The sequence below is a fragment of the Elephas maximus genome, chromosome 17, assembly GCF_024166365.1.
Source record: "Elephas maximus indicus isolate mEleMax1 chromosome 17, mEleMax1 primary haplotype, whole genome shotgun sequence".
NCBI lineage: Eukaryota > Metazoa > Chordata > Mammalia > Proboscidea > Elephantidae > Elephas > Elephas maximus.
Window position 1 is genome coordinate 83,219,522 of NC_064835.1, and position 16,171 is coordinate 83,235,692.

The 16,171-nt window shown below is 39.4% G+C and overlaps 1 protein-coding gene across 4 annotated transcripts in view; it reads right to left on the reverse strand.

Annotated features, from left to right (window-relative positions):
* The window catches only part of SLC9A4 (solute carrier family 9 member A4), a 77,288-nt gene that overhangs the window by 58,268 nt on the left and 2,849 nt on the right, over positions 1–16,171 (reverse strand). For 2 of the 4 annotated variants that reach the window (XM_049857015.1, XM_049857014.1), the window contains one exon: positions 8,467–8,995. In XM_049857015.1, the coding sequence (XP_049712972.1) occupies positions 8,467–8,728 (262 nt within the window). In that variant the 5' untranslated portion in view covers positions 8,729–8,995. Of the gene's footprint in view, positions 1–247; positions 351–8,466; positions 8,996–9,198; positions 9,276–16,171 lie in introns of those variants that run through there. The other 2 variants (XM_049857016.1, XM_049857017.1) reach the window with 2 other exon arrangements.

Consider the following 16,171-nt stretch of genomic DNA (forward strand, 5'->3'; position numbering starts at 1 on the left):
TCCACTTCCTCCTTCCTGCTTTCCCCATCTTATAGGGCTCTGAAGGGCACACGAGAAAAAAGGAGAGAAGAGGACAGAACTCTTCTGCATTCACGCAAAACCCGCTTTTAACTCATGCAGAGCCACCCAAACCTCACCTTGTCCAAAATTCCCCTTCCCAGTTCCCCTTGTTCCCTTGATCCCATTCCCCTTTCCTACAGACAAAAACAAACAAACAAACAAAAGCCCTTTATTTTGTTTTCTTTACCCAAACAATGACATTGCCATTTGGTCAGCCACTGAAGAGGAAATTCAGGTGGCATTTTCATGAACCCCCTTTGTTCACCATTGTTTCCTTCCTGCAGTCAGCTCCGTATTTCATCAGTTACACCCCTCTCCATTTCTACAGACACTGCCTTCCTTGAAAGCCTCCCCATTTCTTCTCCTAATTATTGCACTATCCTGCAGCTCTCTAACTTCACCCCCACCCCCCTAACTCACCCTGACACTGCTGTCAGACAGGTTTTTCTTGTCCTGAGGATTTGATTGTCTAACTCCCCACCCAGCACACCAAGGCATGCAAAGCATCTCAAAGATTTTAAACTGAGGATGTGTGTCCAGCATCCTGTGCAAAGATGATCAAACCGTATGCTCTGTTAAGTACTGTGAAGTGGAGAACCGAAGATGTTTGCCACAGTACTGCCAGGATGGCGATTTACAAATAAGCTATGAGCAAAGAAGAAGACAAAAACAATCTAAGGATAAAAAAGTGAATATTGAATATCCCAACAAGCATGGTAGACCATCAGAGTTTGAAGGTCACCACAGGGCTCCCTCCACACTCGTCTGTATTACTTTTGCACACCCTATGTTGTAGCCAGCCAAATGCCTTTTTACCCAGCATGTCCTCTTTCTTGTCTGTTATTGCTACCTGGGTTGTCCTTTTCCATGGCCCTTTCAGGTCCTGCTAACATTTTGAGGCCTAGCTTTTCGCCACCTCCTGCCAAGGAAATAACATCTTCCTCTGAATTATTGTAATATTGTATCTGTCTAGCAACAATGATCCTTATCTTAGTGTGTGTGTGTGTGTGTGAATAGTTTACCTCCCCTACTAATGTCTAAATGCCTTACACTCAGACACAATGATATACATTTTTATATCTCTCCAAAGTGCTTAGCAAGTTGCCTGTCCCACAATGGCTGATCTATTTGCTGAAAGAATCTGTCGGTGTCTAAGTGAATAAATTAACAGATTAAATGTTGCTCTAAGAAGCTTATACATGGAAATTAGAAGTTAAACAGGTTATTGGAGAATGACTAGGGTTTACATAGTTGGATAGCAGAATGGAAGACATTTTGGGTGGGGAGAATTTCAAATGCAAAAGAGAGGCAAGAATGGCCCAGCCAGGCATTTTTGACATTCATTTGTACCTGCTGGGGCAAATTTTGAGAGGAGCCCTGGTGGTGCAGTGGTTAAGAGTTATGGCTGTTAATCGAAAGGTCAGCAGTTTGAATCCATCATCCACTCCTTGAAAATCCTATGGGAAAGTTCTACCTGTCGTATAGGGTCTCTATGAGTCAGAATTGACGGCAATGAGTTTGGTTTGGGGACAAATTTTGAATTGAGAAGAGCGGTAAGACAAGAGTTGGAAGGTGACTTTGAGCCAGAGAATGGAAAGCCTTGAATGCAAGGCTAAGGAAGGTGGGCTTCCTCACACAGATCATGGGGAGCCAGTGAATTTCTCTTCAGGGATTTTTAGGTTCAACCATCCATAGAGTATGTGTTTCTTTGACCTCTGCTTTTAAACTTCTCCATTAACCACCCAAAGACAGGTTAATATAATGAAGTACGATTAGCATCAAGAGATACTATCCCTACCAACACCCCTATCCCATTGGCTTCCAAGTCAGTTTGAGGCCCCCTTCTGGACTTCTGCACTCTGCATTTACTAATGACTTCTCGCTCTCTTCTCTTAATGCTTATTTTAATCCAGTTTAACTTCCCTCAAGATGGAAGAGGCCATAACGTGATTTTCTCAGGCCCGTGGCTCCCCAGGTTGGCCCTGCTTCCAGGAATCCAGTTTCCTGGAATGGTTTCGACGTGTGCCTTCCTTACACCAAGTTGCACCCTACAACAATGGTAGCCGGAAAAGGCTACCCACCCATAAGAAGGGCATTGTCAAAGGAAACTACATGCATTGCCATCTGAGGCAGGATACTGTATGAGACTCTAGAAGAATAGAGTCAGTTACTTAGAGATTTTGCAATTCCAGCATCTAAAACTTAAATGACCACAAATAAAAAGGTCCTGCCTAAAAGCCAGAAGATGGTCCTACAATAATGGAATAACAATACAAAAATGGGCTGCCCAATGATTCACAGAGCATTCTTCTGTAATACCCCAAGAAGTTGAACTGAAGTAAGGGATAAAATACAGTCTGAAGTGATTTGTATTATTTTTGTTCTATGATGTCCTTGTTCTATAACATGAACAAATGAGTATTTAAAAAAGTTAGGGGATAGGTTGGATATTCATTTGTCAGAGTACCAACAAGCAGTACTAGGTTACCTTTCTTCCTCATTACCCTTAAGTTCCTTGAAGTTAGGGACCATAGTCATTCCTGGATAACACACCAGGGCTCAGTGCTTATGTCTTGATAGAATGGCTGAACAAAAGAATGAATGATAATAATAATGCCTATTAATTATATCCTGATTCATGTTTTAAAATACAGAATCTTGAAGACCCGTAGAAGAGTTCCTTAGTATTAAAACTTTATGTCACCTTCACCACCCCTGGTAAATGAAACACTTGGGGTCCTGGTGGAACAGTGGTTAAGAATTCGGCTGCTAAACCAAAAGGTCACCAGTTTGAATCCACTGGCTGCTCCTGGGAAACCCTACGGTGCAGTTCTACACTGTCCTATGGGGTCGTTATGAGTCAGAATCAACTTGATGGCAACGGGATATATATATTTGTCTGTCAGTTTGTAGTACTGTGTTGGCTTGCATGTTGCTGTGATGCTGGAAGCTATGCCCATGGGGGAAGGGTTTCATCAGAGCTTCCAGATTAAGACAGACTAGGAGGAAGGATCTGGTGATTTACACCTAAGAAAAATTGGCAAGTGAAAACCTATGAATAGCAGTGGGATATTTTCTGATATAGTGTTGGAAGACGAGCCCCTCAAGTTGGAAGGCACTCAAAATACAACTGGGGAAGAGTTGCCTCCTCAAAGTATAGTCAACCTTAATGATGCAGTTGAAATCAAGCTTTTGAGACCTTCATTTGTTGATGTGGCACATTTCAAAATGAAAAGAAACAGCTGCAAACATCCATTAAGAATAGGAATGTGGAATGTACAAAATATGAATCCAGGAAAATTGAAAATCATCAAAAATGAAATGCATAAAAATCAATATCCTAGGCATTAGTGAGCTAAAATGAACAGGTATTGGCCATTTTGAACCAGACAACCACATGGTCTATAATGCTAGGAATGACAAATTGAAAGGAATGATGTCACATTCATCATAAAAAGAACATTTCAAGATCTATTCTGAAATACAATTGCTGTCAGTGATAGAATAATATCCATACTTCTACAAGGAAGACGAGTTAACAGGACTATTATTCAAACGTATGCACCAAAGATGAAGAAATTGAAGATTCTTACCAGCTTCTGAAGTCTGAAATTGATCAAACATGCATTCAAGGTGTGTTGATAATTACCACTGATTGGAATTCAAAAGTTGGGAACAAAGAAGAAAGATCAGTAGTTAGAAAATATGGCCTTGGTGATAGAAATGAGGCCGGAGACCACATGATAGGATTTTGCAAGAATAATAACTTATTTATTGCAAATACCTTTTTTCAACAACATAAGTGGCAACTATAAATGTGGGTCTCACCGGATGGAATACACAGAAGTCACATCGACTATGTCTGTGGAAAGAGACGATGGAGGAGCTCAGTATCATCAGTCAGAACAAGGCCAGGTCGCAACTGCAGGACAGACCATCAATTGCTCATATGCAAGTTCAAGGTGAAGCTGAAGAAAATTAAAACAAGCCCATAGGAGCCAAAGTATGACCTTGAGTATATCTCACCTGAATTTAGAGATCATGAAAAAATTAGATTTGACACACTGAACACTAATGACCCAAGAGCATATGACTTCAAGAACATGATACATTAAGAAAGCGTAAGGTCATTAAAAAGTTAGGAAAGAAAGAAAAGATCAAAATGGATGTCAGAAGAGACTTGCTCTTGAATGCAGGGTATCTAAAGAAAATGGAAGATGCGATGAAGTAAAAGGGGTGAACAGAAGATTTCAAAAGGCAGCTCAAGAAAACAAAGTATTATAATGAAATGTGCAAAGAGCCAGAGTTAGAAAATCAAAGGGAAGAACACAACTGGCATTTCTCAAGCTGAAAGAACTCAAGAAAAAAATTCAAGCCTTGAATTGCAATATTGAAGGATTCTATTGAACAACGCAGAAAGCATCAAAAGAAGATGGAAGGAATATACAGAATCATTGTACCAAAAAGAATTGGTTGACGTTTAATCGTTTTAGGAGATAGCATATGATCAAGAACCAATAGTATTGAAGGAAGAAACCCAGGCCGTAATGAAGGCATTAGCAAAAAAACAAGGCTCCAGGAATTGACAGAATACCAAATGAGATGTTTCAACAAATGCATACAACACTGGAAGTGCTCACTTGTCTATGCCAAGAAATTTGGAACACAGCTACCTGGCCAACCAACTGGAAGGGATCCATATTTGTACCCATCCCAAAGAAGGGTGATCCAACCAAACGCAGAAATTATTGAACAATCTCATTAATATCACATGCAAGTAAAATTTTGCTGAAGATCATTCAAAAACAGTTGCAGCAGTACATTGACAGGGAACTGCCAGGAATTCAAGCTGGATTCAGAAGAGGACATGGAACCAGGGATATCGTTGCTGGTGTAGATGGATCTTGGCTGAAAGCAGAGAATATCAAGAAGATGTTTGCCTGTGTTTTATTGACTATGCAAAAGCATTAGACTGTGTGGGTCATAATAAATCTTGGATAATTTTGCAAAGAATGGGAATTTCAGAACATTTCATTGTGCTCATGTGGAACCTGTAAACAGAACAAGAGGCAGTCATTCGAACAGAACAAGGGGACACTGAGTGGCTTAAACTCAGAAAAGATATGCATCAGGGTTGTATCCAGGGGCAGATTACCCAATGAACAAGGTACACACGGGCTTACTTGTGCTTACTAATGTGTGATGCACAATTTCACCTGTTTTTCACCACATGTTTTTCACCTTGCTTGTTAAAAGCAAAGAGGACTTGAAGTACTTACAGATGAAGATCAAAAACTACAGCCTTCACTATGGATTACAACTCTACATAAAGAAAACAAAAATCCTCACAACTGGACAATAAACAACATCACGATGAACGGAGGAAATATTGAAGTCGTCAAAGATTTTGTTTTACTTGGGTCCACAATCAACACTCTTGAATGTTAGTAGTCATAAAATTAAATGACATATGGCATTCAGCAAATCCATTGCAAAAGAACTCTTTAAAGTGTTAAAAAGCAAAGATGTTACTCTAAGGGATCAGGTGCGCCTGATCCGAGCCATTGTATTTTCAATCACGTCATATGCATGCAAAAGCTGGGAAAACCGAAGAAGAATTGAAGCCTTTGAGTTATGGTCTGACAAAGAATATTGACTATACCATGGAATGCCGGAAGAACGAACAAATTTGTCTTGGAAGAAGTGCAGCCAGGATGCCCCTTAGAAGCAAGGATGGCAAGACTTTGTCTCATACTTTGAGCATGTTATCAGGGGGGACCAGTCCCTGGAGAAGGACATCATGCTTGGTAGAGGGTCAGTGTAAAAGAGCAAGACCCTCAACCAGAAGGATTGACACAGTGGCTGCGAAAATGAGCTCAAGTACAACAACAGTTGTGAGGATGGTGCAGGACCAGGCAGTGTTTTGTTCTGTTGCACATAGGGTCACTATGAATTGGAACCGACTTGACTGTACCTAACAACGACAACTTGTACAAAACTATCAGCCAGTACCTGGTATTCTGCTCTATATTCACAAATGTGGGTTCCTTTTCTCTGTGCTTTCCATGTCCATGTGTAAGAAAAATAATCTGAATTCTTGAATACTAGCAAATATGGAATTGTCCTTAAATAAGCGTGTTCCTACTGTTATCCCATTTAAATTATTTTCATTTTCAAAAGTATGTTGAACTACATCAGCATGAAAATCAGGAGGATTTAAGTCAACAGCTCAGTGAACAATCGTGTCCTTACAACACGCCTCACTTGTAATCAAATTGAGTCTGGGCACACACAACACTTCCAAAGAACAAATTTTATTGTATGCTGTCTTAGTCATCTAGTGCTGCTATAACAGAAATACCACAAGTGGATGGCTTTAACAAAGAGAAATTTATTTCTTCACAGTAAAATAGGCTAAAAGTTCAAATTCAGGGTGTCAGCTCCAGGGGAAGGCTCTCTCTCTCTGTGGCCTTCTTATCAATGTTCCCCTCACCTGGAAGATTCTCTGCACAGGGACCCTGAGCCCAAAGGATGCACTCTGTTCCCAGCACTGCTTTCTTGGTGGTTGGAGGTCCCCAACTCTCTGCTTGCTTCCCTTTCCTTTTTATCTTTTGAGAGATAAAAGGTGGTGTAGGCCACACCGCAGGGCAACTCCCTTTACATTAGATCAGGAAATGACCTGGGTAAGGGTGTTGCAATCCCACCCCAATTCTCTTTAATATAAAATTACAATCATAAAATGGAGGACAACCACAAAATACTGGAAATCCTGGCCCAGTCAAATTGATATACATGTTTTTGGGGGGACATAATTTAGTCCATGACATATGCTAATTTAAAAATGAAGATAAAATGTATCTTTTCTGCCTGGAAATGTTTACTGGTATACCATGCCCCTTTTCCATCAGAAAATCCTCTTTTGTGCAATATTATAGACTAAAAAGGGGATTTAGAGATCATTTCACAGATTAACACACTGGGATTTACAAAGATAACGCAACTAAATAGTGGCAGATATAGCTTCCTGATTCCCAGACCACTTCACCCACTACCATGGGGAGGAAGAGGGGGACATAGGATCTCTAGCACTGTTTACAAAGAAAAACTCAAGATGCATGTAAGATTACCTTGAATGTTCTCAGTGTCCATGTAGTCTCATGAAAGGTGTTAGACCCTAAGCTCTGAACTGAAAATATTACCCATTTGGAAATCTATTTTTCTTTCAGTACTTCTTAAAAATAATGTGAGACTTTATGTAAATTAATTGTTTAACAAATAGCACAGGAGTTCTGAAAACTGACAATTCCCATTCAATTTTCACAGTTTACTAACTCAAAATGAGTAGCAGTTACAAAGACGCATCCAATAAATACATGTGTCCCCAATAGCCTTGGAGAGGGTGTTAAATGAATAGACAAAATCCATAGCCCTGATGCCAAGTAGCTAACCACCAAAATTCCACGGCTCAACCTGTATTTCACACTCACCCTACAGAAAAAATATAAATGAGCACCAAAATATTTCATCTAGATACTACCTCAATAATGCAATATACCTGCTGAAATAATATAGAGTTTATATGTGAATCAAAGGAGAATTTATGCTTAATAATTGAGATAATCGTATCAGCCTTCCACTTTGGAAGAAGATGACTTTAAGAAGGCAAGGGGTGGAGTTTGTGATAAACAGTCACAGGGTGTAAACCACCACTTTCGTTTCTTAGCACAAAGAAATCTAGATTAGAATTGAAACCATTAACTCAAATTCACTTTATGTCACAAAGGAAACCAGAGGTGCCCCGATGACTCTCTATTTGGCTCAACTGTAAACCAATCTTTTACTGACAGACACCATCTCACAGGCTGCCACAACCCATCGTCAGATGCTGTAAGTGTTGCCCGCGGTTGTCGTGCTCTCTGCTTTCTGTCAGTTTGCAAGGAGCACACGCCGCTTTTACGGAATAAGCAATGCAGCCATTGATGGAGTCCCCGATGGCACGGCCGAGGCTGAAGGAAGAACGTTTTATAGAAGAATCATGGTGTGGCTCCTGAAATGTCTAACCTGCACCATTCTGCGGTCTACATGCTTTACTCTTTACATTTTTTAAAACATAGAACTTGAGATTTTTACCTGTCAAACAATGTCACATGGTTGTCATCCTAAAATTAGAAAGGAACCAAAACAAACCAGGACCCAGAAGTATGCTCTAAATTGCTAAGCACCATCCTGAAGTGTTAAATGGTTTTATAAATAGCAATGATGACTTTCCTTTGACTCAAGGGAACAGAATTATTTTAAGTAAAAGCAGTAACAGTTAAAATCAATTTAGTCTACCATTTGTCAGATTTTTCAAGTACATTATCTCATATAGAAAAACCTCCTACAACCAGGTGTTTTGGGACTTACCTATTTTTGCAAGGGATGCTAGAAGTATCCAGAGGGTGACCTCATAAGGAATTTGCACGTAGTCATAATCCAGTGAGAAAACAGATATCCTCTCATCTGGCTCCGAGCTGGCAACAGCAAACCGAGCATTAGGGCTGCTGGTCCACTGCTGGGCAGTGGAATTTGCAGAATTCAAATCAGAAGACGCATCACAACACTTGAGTGCCACTAGCAGCAGCAACCAATTCCAAGGGCTGAAAGCCACAAGCCTCTGAAAAAACATGGTGTGGGTTTTCGTCTCCTACCTACACTGCTGTGTGCCGATGGGTGCCACACGTCTGAAGTGGGGAAGGGTTTCTAGGAAGCAACTGCACCCACCTGGGTCAAAGGTAATATACGTACAGTCCGTGGGTCATTCTAAGAAGAATCCAAGGGTGTCACTCAGCTCTGAGTGTTGATGTCTTCTAATCTTCTTCAAAGCGTTTGTGTTCAGGTAACTCGGCTTCTGGCTCAGTCGCAGTCAGTCAGTAAAGCGCTGTATGACCTCTATCTGATCACAAGAGGAAAAGCAGTGATTGGAAAAGGACAAATATTTCTTCATTCAAAGCCGATTCCTAGCTTTACTGCCCACTGCCGTCATCTTGTGAGTGAAAATTAAAAAGGACAACACACTGATCCTTCCAAGTATCATCGGAATCCTTACAAGAAGGAGAGGAAGACGTCCCTTGCTGTCAGAATGCAAGAAAAGGCTACCTGCCCAGCACCTGCTCCTCCTCTCCTCCCCCTGCTCTCGCCCTTGTTTGGAATGGCCAAGGCAGCAGGTAGCTGTGGAACGACAATTAATTATTTGCTCTGATTTGACTTTTGTGATAAAAAGCTTTCCTTACATATTCTCCAGTGGTTACACTGCTGACCTCTAGTGGGCAGCCACGATGTATACACCCTTAGCATCTATAATAAGGATTAAGGTGACCATGGAAACCCTGGTGGCATAGCAGTTAAGAGCCACAGCAGGTAACCATAAAGGTCAGCAGTTCAAATCCTTGGAAACCCTATGGGGCAGTTCTACTCTGTCCTATAGAGTCAGAGCCTACTCCTACTCGATGGCAACAGTTTGTTGTTTTTTTTTTTGAGGTGACCATATATAATTACGCCCGAACCACAGGTGTAAACCAGGAGTGTCCTGGAAAACTAGGTCATATGGTTGTTCTTGAAGAATAAGGAGGAGGAGGAGGGTAGGAAAAGAGGAAGAAAAAAATGAAGAGGGAGGAGGAGGAAGGTGGCAACAAGGATAACAAACATGCCAGCACATTTTGGGCTTTATGAGCAGTTATTCATAGAAAAAATAAAGTTCCATCTCTCTAGAAACGGTATTAAAAAAAAAAGCAAGAAGCAGAACAAGATCCATTAAACACACCTAAAAACCCAGTTTTGAAAAACTCCAAGGCACATCCAAATTTTCCACCTTAAAGAATTTTGTTATTATGATCTATTTGTTAAAAAGAAGCAGCATAACAAAGCGTTACGGAAGAATGTTGAGGTGAATTCTGTGGATCTACTCCCAGGTCTTCCACACCTTGTCAGGTCACCTAGGCCAAGGTACTTACCTGGAGATCTTTCCTTATCTGAAAAGCCGCAGAATTATAATATCTACCTCATAGAATGTTTAGGAGCATTAAATGAGATTAAAAGGTAAAGTATCTGGCATATAGTTGGCACTTAATCAATGCTTCGTTGTTGTTGTTGGTTGCAACTCATAGCGACTCTGTGCATAGCAGAACAAAACACTGCCTGGTCCTGCACCGTCCTCAATAATCACCATAATCAATGCTAGTTTTCATTACATTTCTTATCCTACAGGAGAAAATAAAACTCAATTCTGCTATAATGACAAGTAGTACTCAGCGGAAATTGAGAATTATTATTCACATAGTATATCAATAACTCTTCCACACATGACTGCAGATATTGTTGTTGGTAGGTGCTGCTGAGTGGGTTCTGACTCATAGCAACTCTGTGTACAACAGAACAAAACACTGCCCAGTCCTGCGTCATCCTCACAATTGTTGCTATGTTTGAACCCATTGTTGCAGTGACTGTGTCAATCTGTCTGGTTGACTCTCTATTTTACCTAGCATGATGTCTTTCTTCAGGGACGGGTCCCTCCTGATAACATGTCCAAAGTATGTTAGACAAAGTCTCACTATCCTTGCTTCTAAGAAGCTTTCTGTAAATATTTACATTAAAAATAAAAATATTTCAATTCAATAACCTAACTTTCTCCTTAAGGCACTAGAAAAAGAATAACAACCTAAACCTAAAGCAATCAGAAGGGAGGAAATAATACAAATTGGAGTCAAGATAAACAAAATAGAAAATAGAAAAACAACAGAGTGAATCAATGAAACCAAAAGCTGGCTCTTTGAAAAGATCAATAAAATTGACAAGGCTTTAGCTAGACTGAACAACCACAACGAAAAAGATTCAAATTACTAAAATCAGGAATGAGAGAGAGGACATCATGATCCACTTTATAGAAATATAAAGGATTATAATGAAATCTATGAACAACTGCATTCTAACAAATTAGAAAACTCAGAGGTTTTCTAGAAAATTTTCTGGAAAAAAATTCTAGAAAGACAAGCTACAAAAACTAACTCAAGGAGAAATAAAAAATATAGAAATAATGAGGTTGAAGTAGTAGTTGAAAACTTGCCACAAAGAAAACCCCTAGCTCTGATGACTCATTGGTAAATTCTACCAAACTTTTAAGGAATCATTAGTACTAATTATTCACAATCTATTTAAAAAAGTAGAAGTACCGTTTCCTAGTGCATCGTAGAAGCCAGCATTACTCTGATACCAAACCAGAGAAAGACATAGCCAAATAAAATCAAATAATAATACAGACCAATATCTCTTATGAATACAGATGCAAAAATTTTCAACAAATTATTAGCAAACTTAGTTCAGCAGCATATAAAAAAGATTATATACCATGATCAAGTGGGATTTATCCTAGGAATGTAAGTATGGTTTAACATCTGAAAATCAATTAATGTAATACACAGTAGCAATAGAATGAGAAAATGTGTTGATAAAATCCAACAAGGTTTTATGATAAACATACACAATACACCACAAATAGAAGGGAACTTCCTTAACCTGATAAAGAGTACCTACGAAAAATTCACAGCTAATATCACACTTAATAGTGAAAGGCTAAATGCTTCCCCTCTGAGAACAGTAACAAAACAAGGATGTCCTCTCTTGCCATGCCTATTCAAATTTGTACTGGAAGTTCTAGCTACAGAAATTAGATGAAAAAGAAATAAAAGTTATCCAGATAGGACAGGAAAAAGTAAAAACATCTCTATTTGCAGATGACATAATTTTGTATATGGAAAATCCTCAGGAATCCATTAAAATACTATTAAATTTCATAAATGAGCTCAACAGGGATACAAAATCAATATACAAAAATAAATTGTATTTTAATTTCATTTGACAGTAACAATGAACAAAAGGAAAATGAAGTTAAGACAGAATTCCATTTACAATAGCATCAAGAAGAATAAAATTCTTAGGAATAAAATTTTATAGAAGATACATCAAACTTGTATTCTGGAAAACAAAACATTGTTCAAAGTAGTGTGAAAAGACCTAGATAAGTAAAAAGACATCCCATGTTCATGGATCAGAAGACTTAATATTGAGGTGGCAATAGTCTCCAAAATGTTCTACAGACTCAACATAATCTCTATGAAAATCTCAGCTGCATTTTTTTAAGAAATTGACGAGTTGATTCTGAATTTCCTATGGCATATGTCCAGAACAGCCAAAACAATCTTGAAAAAAAGAACAAAGTTGAAGGACTCACACTTCCTACAAAGCTACAATAATCAAGAAAATGTGATACTGGCATACGGAAAGGTGCAGAGATCAATGGAATATAAAGTTCAAAAATAAACCCTTGCATTATGATCAATTGACTTAGCCAAGTGTACCGAGACAATTCAATAGGGAAAGAACCGTCTTTTCAATGGTAAATCTCTTAGAAGAAAATACGGGAGTAAATTTTCATGACCCTGAATTCAGTGAAGGCTTCTTATATATGACACAAAAAGCTCAAGTGACAAAAGAAAAGAAACAGATAAACTATATTTAATTAAATTAAAAAAAAGATTCGTGCTGCAGAAAATACCATCAAGAAAGTAGAGAGACAACCTACGAAATAAAAGAAATTTTCCCAAATCATATATCTCATAAAATCATATATCCAACCCTGATTATATAAAGAACTCTTACAGCTTAATAATAAAAAAGATTAACCCAATTAAAAATGGTCAAAGGATCTGATTAGACATTCCTCCAAAAAAGATAAGCAAATGATCAATAAATGCATGAAAAGTTGCTCAACACATTAGCCATTATGGAAATGCAAATCAAAGCAACAAGATACGACTTCACACTCACTAGGATGACTATAATAGAAAAGATGGATGATAACAAGTATCAACAAAGATGTGGAAAAATTAGAACCCTCATACATTGCTGGTGGTAACGTAAAATGGTACAACTCTTTCGGAAAAGAGTTTGGTGGTTTCTCAAAATATTAAACAGAGTTTCCGTATAACTCCACAATCCCACTCCTTGGTATATACCCAAGAGAAATAAAAATATACATCCACTCGAAATCTTGTACTTGAATATTTCTAGCAGTATTATTCATAATAGCAAAAAAGTGAAAATGCAGATGACCATTAACTGATGAACGGATGTGATCTATCCTTCTAATGGAATATTATTCGGCAGTGTAAAGAAATGAAGTGCTTACACGTGCTACAACACGGGTGAACCTTGAAAACATAGTACTAAGTAGAAGAAGCTAGTCACAGAGACCACGTATCATATGATTTTCTTTAAATTAAATTTCCAGAAAAGGCAAATTTATAGAGACAGAAAGTAGATGAGTTTTGTCTACAGTTGGGGGAGGGGAGATGAAGGAATTTATAAACGACTTTTAATGATCGTGAGGTTTCTTTTGCGGTTGAATAAAGTGTTCCAAAATTGTGATGCTGGTTGCAGAATTCTGTGAATATACTAAAAACCAATGAAATGCACACTTAGGGTGAATTACATGGTATGTGAAGTACATCTTAATAAAGCTTTTTTTTTTTTTTAAGGCAATGAGGCAGAGAAGGCGGGGTCATTTGTTATTATTCGTCTGGACATAGCTTCACCAGAAAACGCAGTTGGTTGCTTGAGCACAGGCCTTTGAAAAGCCTATAGGAGATGAGACAGGAATTCTCTGGAGAGTTCTTCTCATTTCCTATGTCTCATTGGTCTAAATTTGCCCCACAGGGCATTAAATCTCTTCTACTTCCAGGCTGTATCAATGTTTTAGTTATCTAGTGCTGCTATAACAGAAATACCACAAGTAGATGACTTTAAGAAACAGAAATTTATTCTCTCACAGTCTAGGAGGCTCAAAGTCTAAATTTAGGGTACCAGCTCCCAGGGAAGGCTTTCTCTCCCTGTCTGTTCTGGGGGAAGGTCCTTGTCATCGATCTTCCCTGGGACCAGGAGCTTCTCGGCGCAAGAACTCCAGCACCAAAGGACACACTCTGCTCCCAGCACCTCTTTCTTGGTGGCATGAAGTCCCTATCCCTTCTGCTGGATCCTCTCTTTTATATCTCAAAAGAAACTGACTCAAGATACAACCTAATCCTGTAGATTGAGTCCTGCCTCATTAACATAACTTCCTCTAATTTTGCCTCATTAACATCATAGAGGTTAGAATTTACAACACATGGGATAATCACATCAGATCACAAAATGGTGGATAACCATACAGTACTGGGAATCATGGCCTAACCAAGGTGGTACACATTTTGGGGGACACAATTCAATCCATAATAATTAACATCCTACACAGCTGTTAGGAAGTCAGATCATACACTCTGCACTACAGTGCTTCACCTTGTCTTGAAAATGGTAGGAGGAGCCACAGTCTTCCTGGGTCCAGCTGAGCTGAGACCATGAAGGACTTGAGCCTGCAGCTGTTTGCACAGCTGGAGCAGGAGACAATAGAGAAAGTGCCGTATACCCTAGCGCACACACACACACTAAAGTCAGAGCTGGAGAGTTGGGGAAACTGATGGCTTCTATTTGGAAGCCCCTTACTGTATTGCTGCCCACAGAGCCATGGATGGAGGCTGAACTGCAAGCTTCGCACAGTACAACACAAGCTGCTCACCACCACCTATGGCAGCTGATCTCAAAAACACATGGAAAAGGCCTGTGTATTCCAGCTTCTCAAGACTGCTACCCATCTACCGTGTGAGAGGCTGGCGTTCCAACAATAGCTACTCATGCGCTGGTTCAAGGGCATGTGCCCCAAGAAGGTCAAAGATATAGCAACCAGAATTCTCTGCTCCATTGAACAAGTGACCAAGGCCCAAATAGAGCCAAGCAAATTGTCGTGGTAGCAGGAGGTGGTACATAACTGGGGCTGGTAGAAGAATTTCTCTCTGATCGTTCATTTCACCACTTAAATAGTGCCTAGCAATTTTTAGGATGAAATACAGACTCTTTAACATGGTGTAAGTAGCCTGCAGCTTCTAATACCTGATTATATCTCTGGCCCCATTTCTTATGATTTCCACCTTTACATCATGTTCCACTTTTCCAAAATAATTTACACGTCCTGGGAGAAGCTTTATCCTCTCTTTTCATATCTGCATCATGGTAGATACAGCTCCCTTTGACTAGAATTGCCCAATTCTCTCTCCCATCACTCCCCTTAATTTGGACAACACAATTTGGTCCATTTAGGACTCAGCGCGGAAACATTTCAGTTCCTTTCACTCTGGAAGAGGGGTCCCTCTTGGAAAGTAACATGCTTCTCACCCCACTATGTTGGCTTGTCTCCTCCCACCAGTTGGTCAGCTCATCAAAGGCGAGGGCTCTGTCATTCTTTCCTTTGAAACTACGATGCCTACCACAGTGTCTGGCACAGAAGGGGCTGTATTTGATCAGTGGGAGTTAAAATTCTTGTTGAAATGAAAAGATATTTCCACCACACTCAGTTTTTCCATGATCTGATTTTCTTAATAAGGAAAAATTCAACTTTTCCTCCAAAGCTTCACAGTAAACCCATTTCCTCCTAAAGGTTAAAATTACGAAAGACAATCCTGAGAAGTCTTGCTGGAAAAGTTGTATCCTGAGAAAGTTTGCAAGCGAGGCAGCATTATGAGGTGGTTAAGAACACGTGCTCTCAAACCAGATGACCTGGGCCCACATCCCAGCTTTACTATTTACTGACTTGCACGGCCTTGGCAAGTTACTTAACCTCTCTATGCCTTGGTTTCCTCATCTGTAGTTTTGGGCAAGGAGTAGTCTTAAGAGTGTTCTGAGGATTAAATGAGTTAATATTTATAAAATGCTTAGGACAATGCCTGGCACACACACACACACACACACAAAACGCACACAGGCAGTGCTAAATAAGAATTTCTTTAAAAAAAAAAGAAGTGGAGAAAGGAGATGATTTGATGATAAGGATCTTCATTCACTCAACAAACCTGGAGAGTTTTTTGTTACGTGTCCTGAGGATAACAAAAAGAAAAAACGTGTTGTCTCAGGAAGGAAATGTGATGTTTAAAGAACAAATTTCCTGTTGGGAAGTTTTACCTACTAGAACCAAGAGGACTAAGATGTTTAG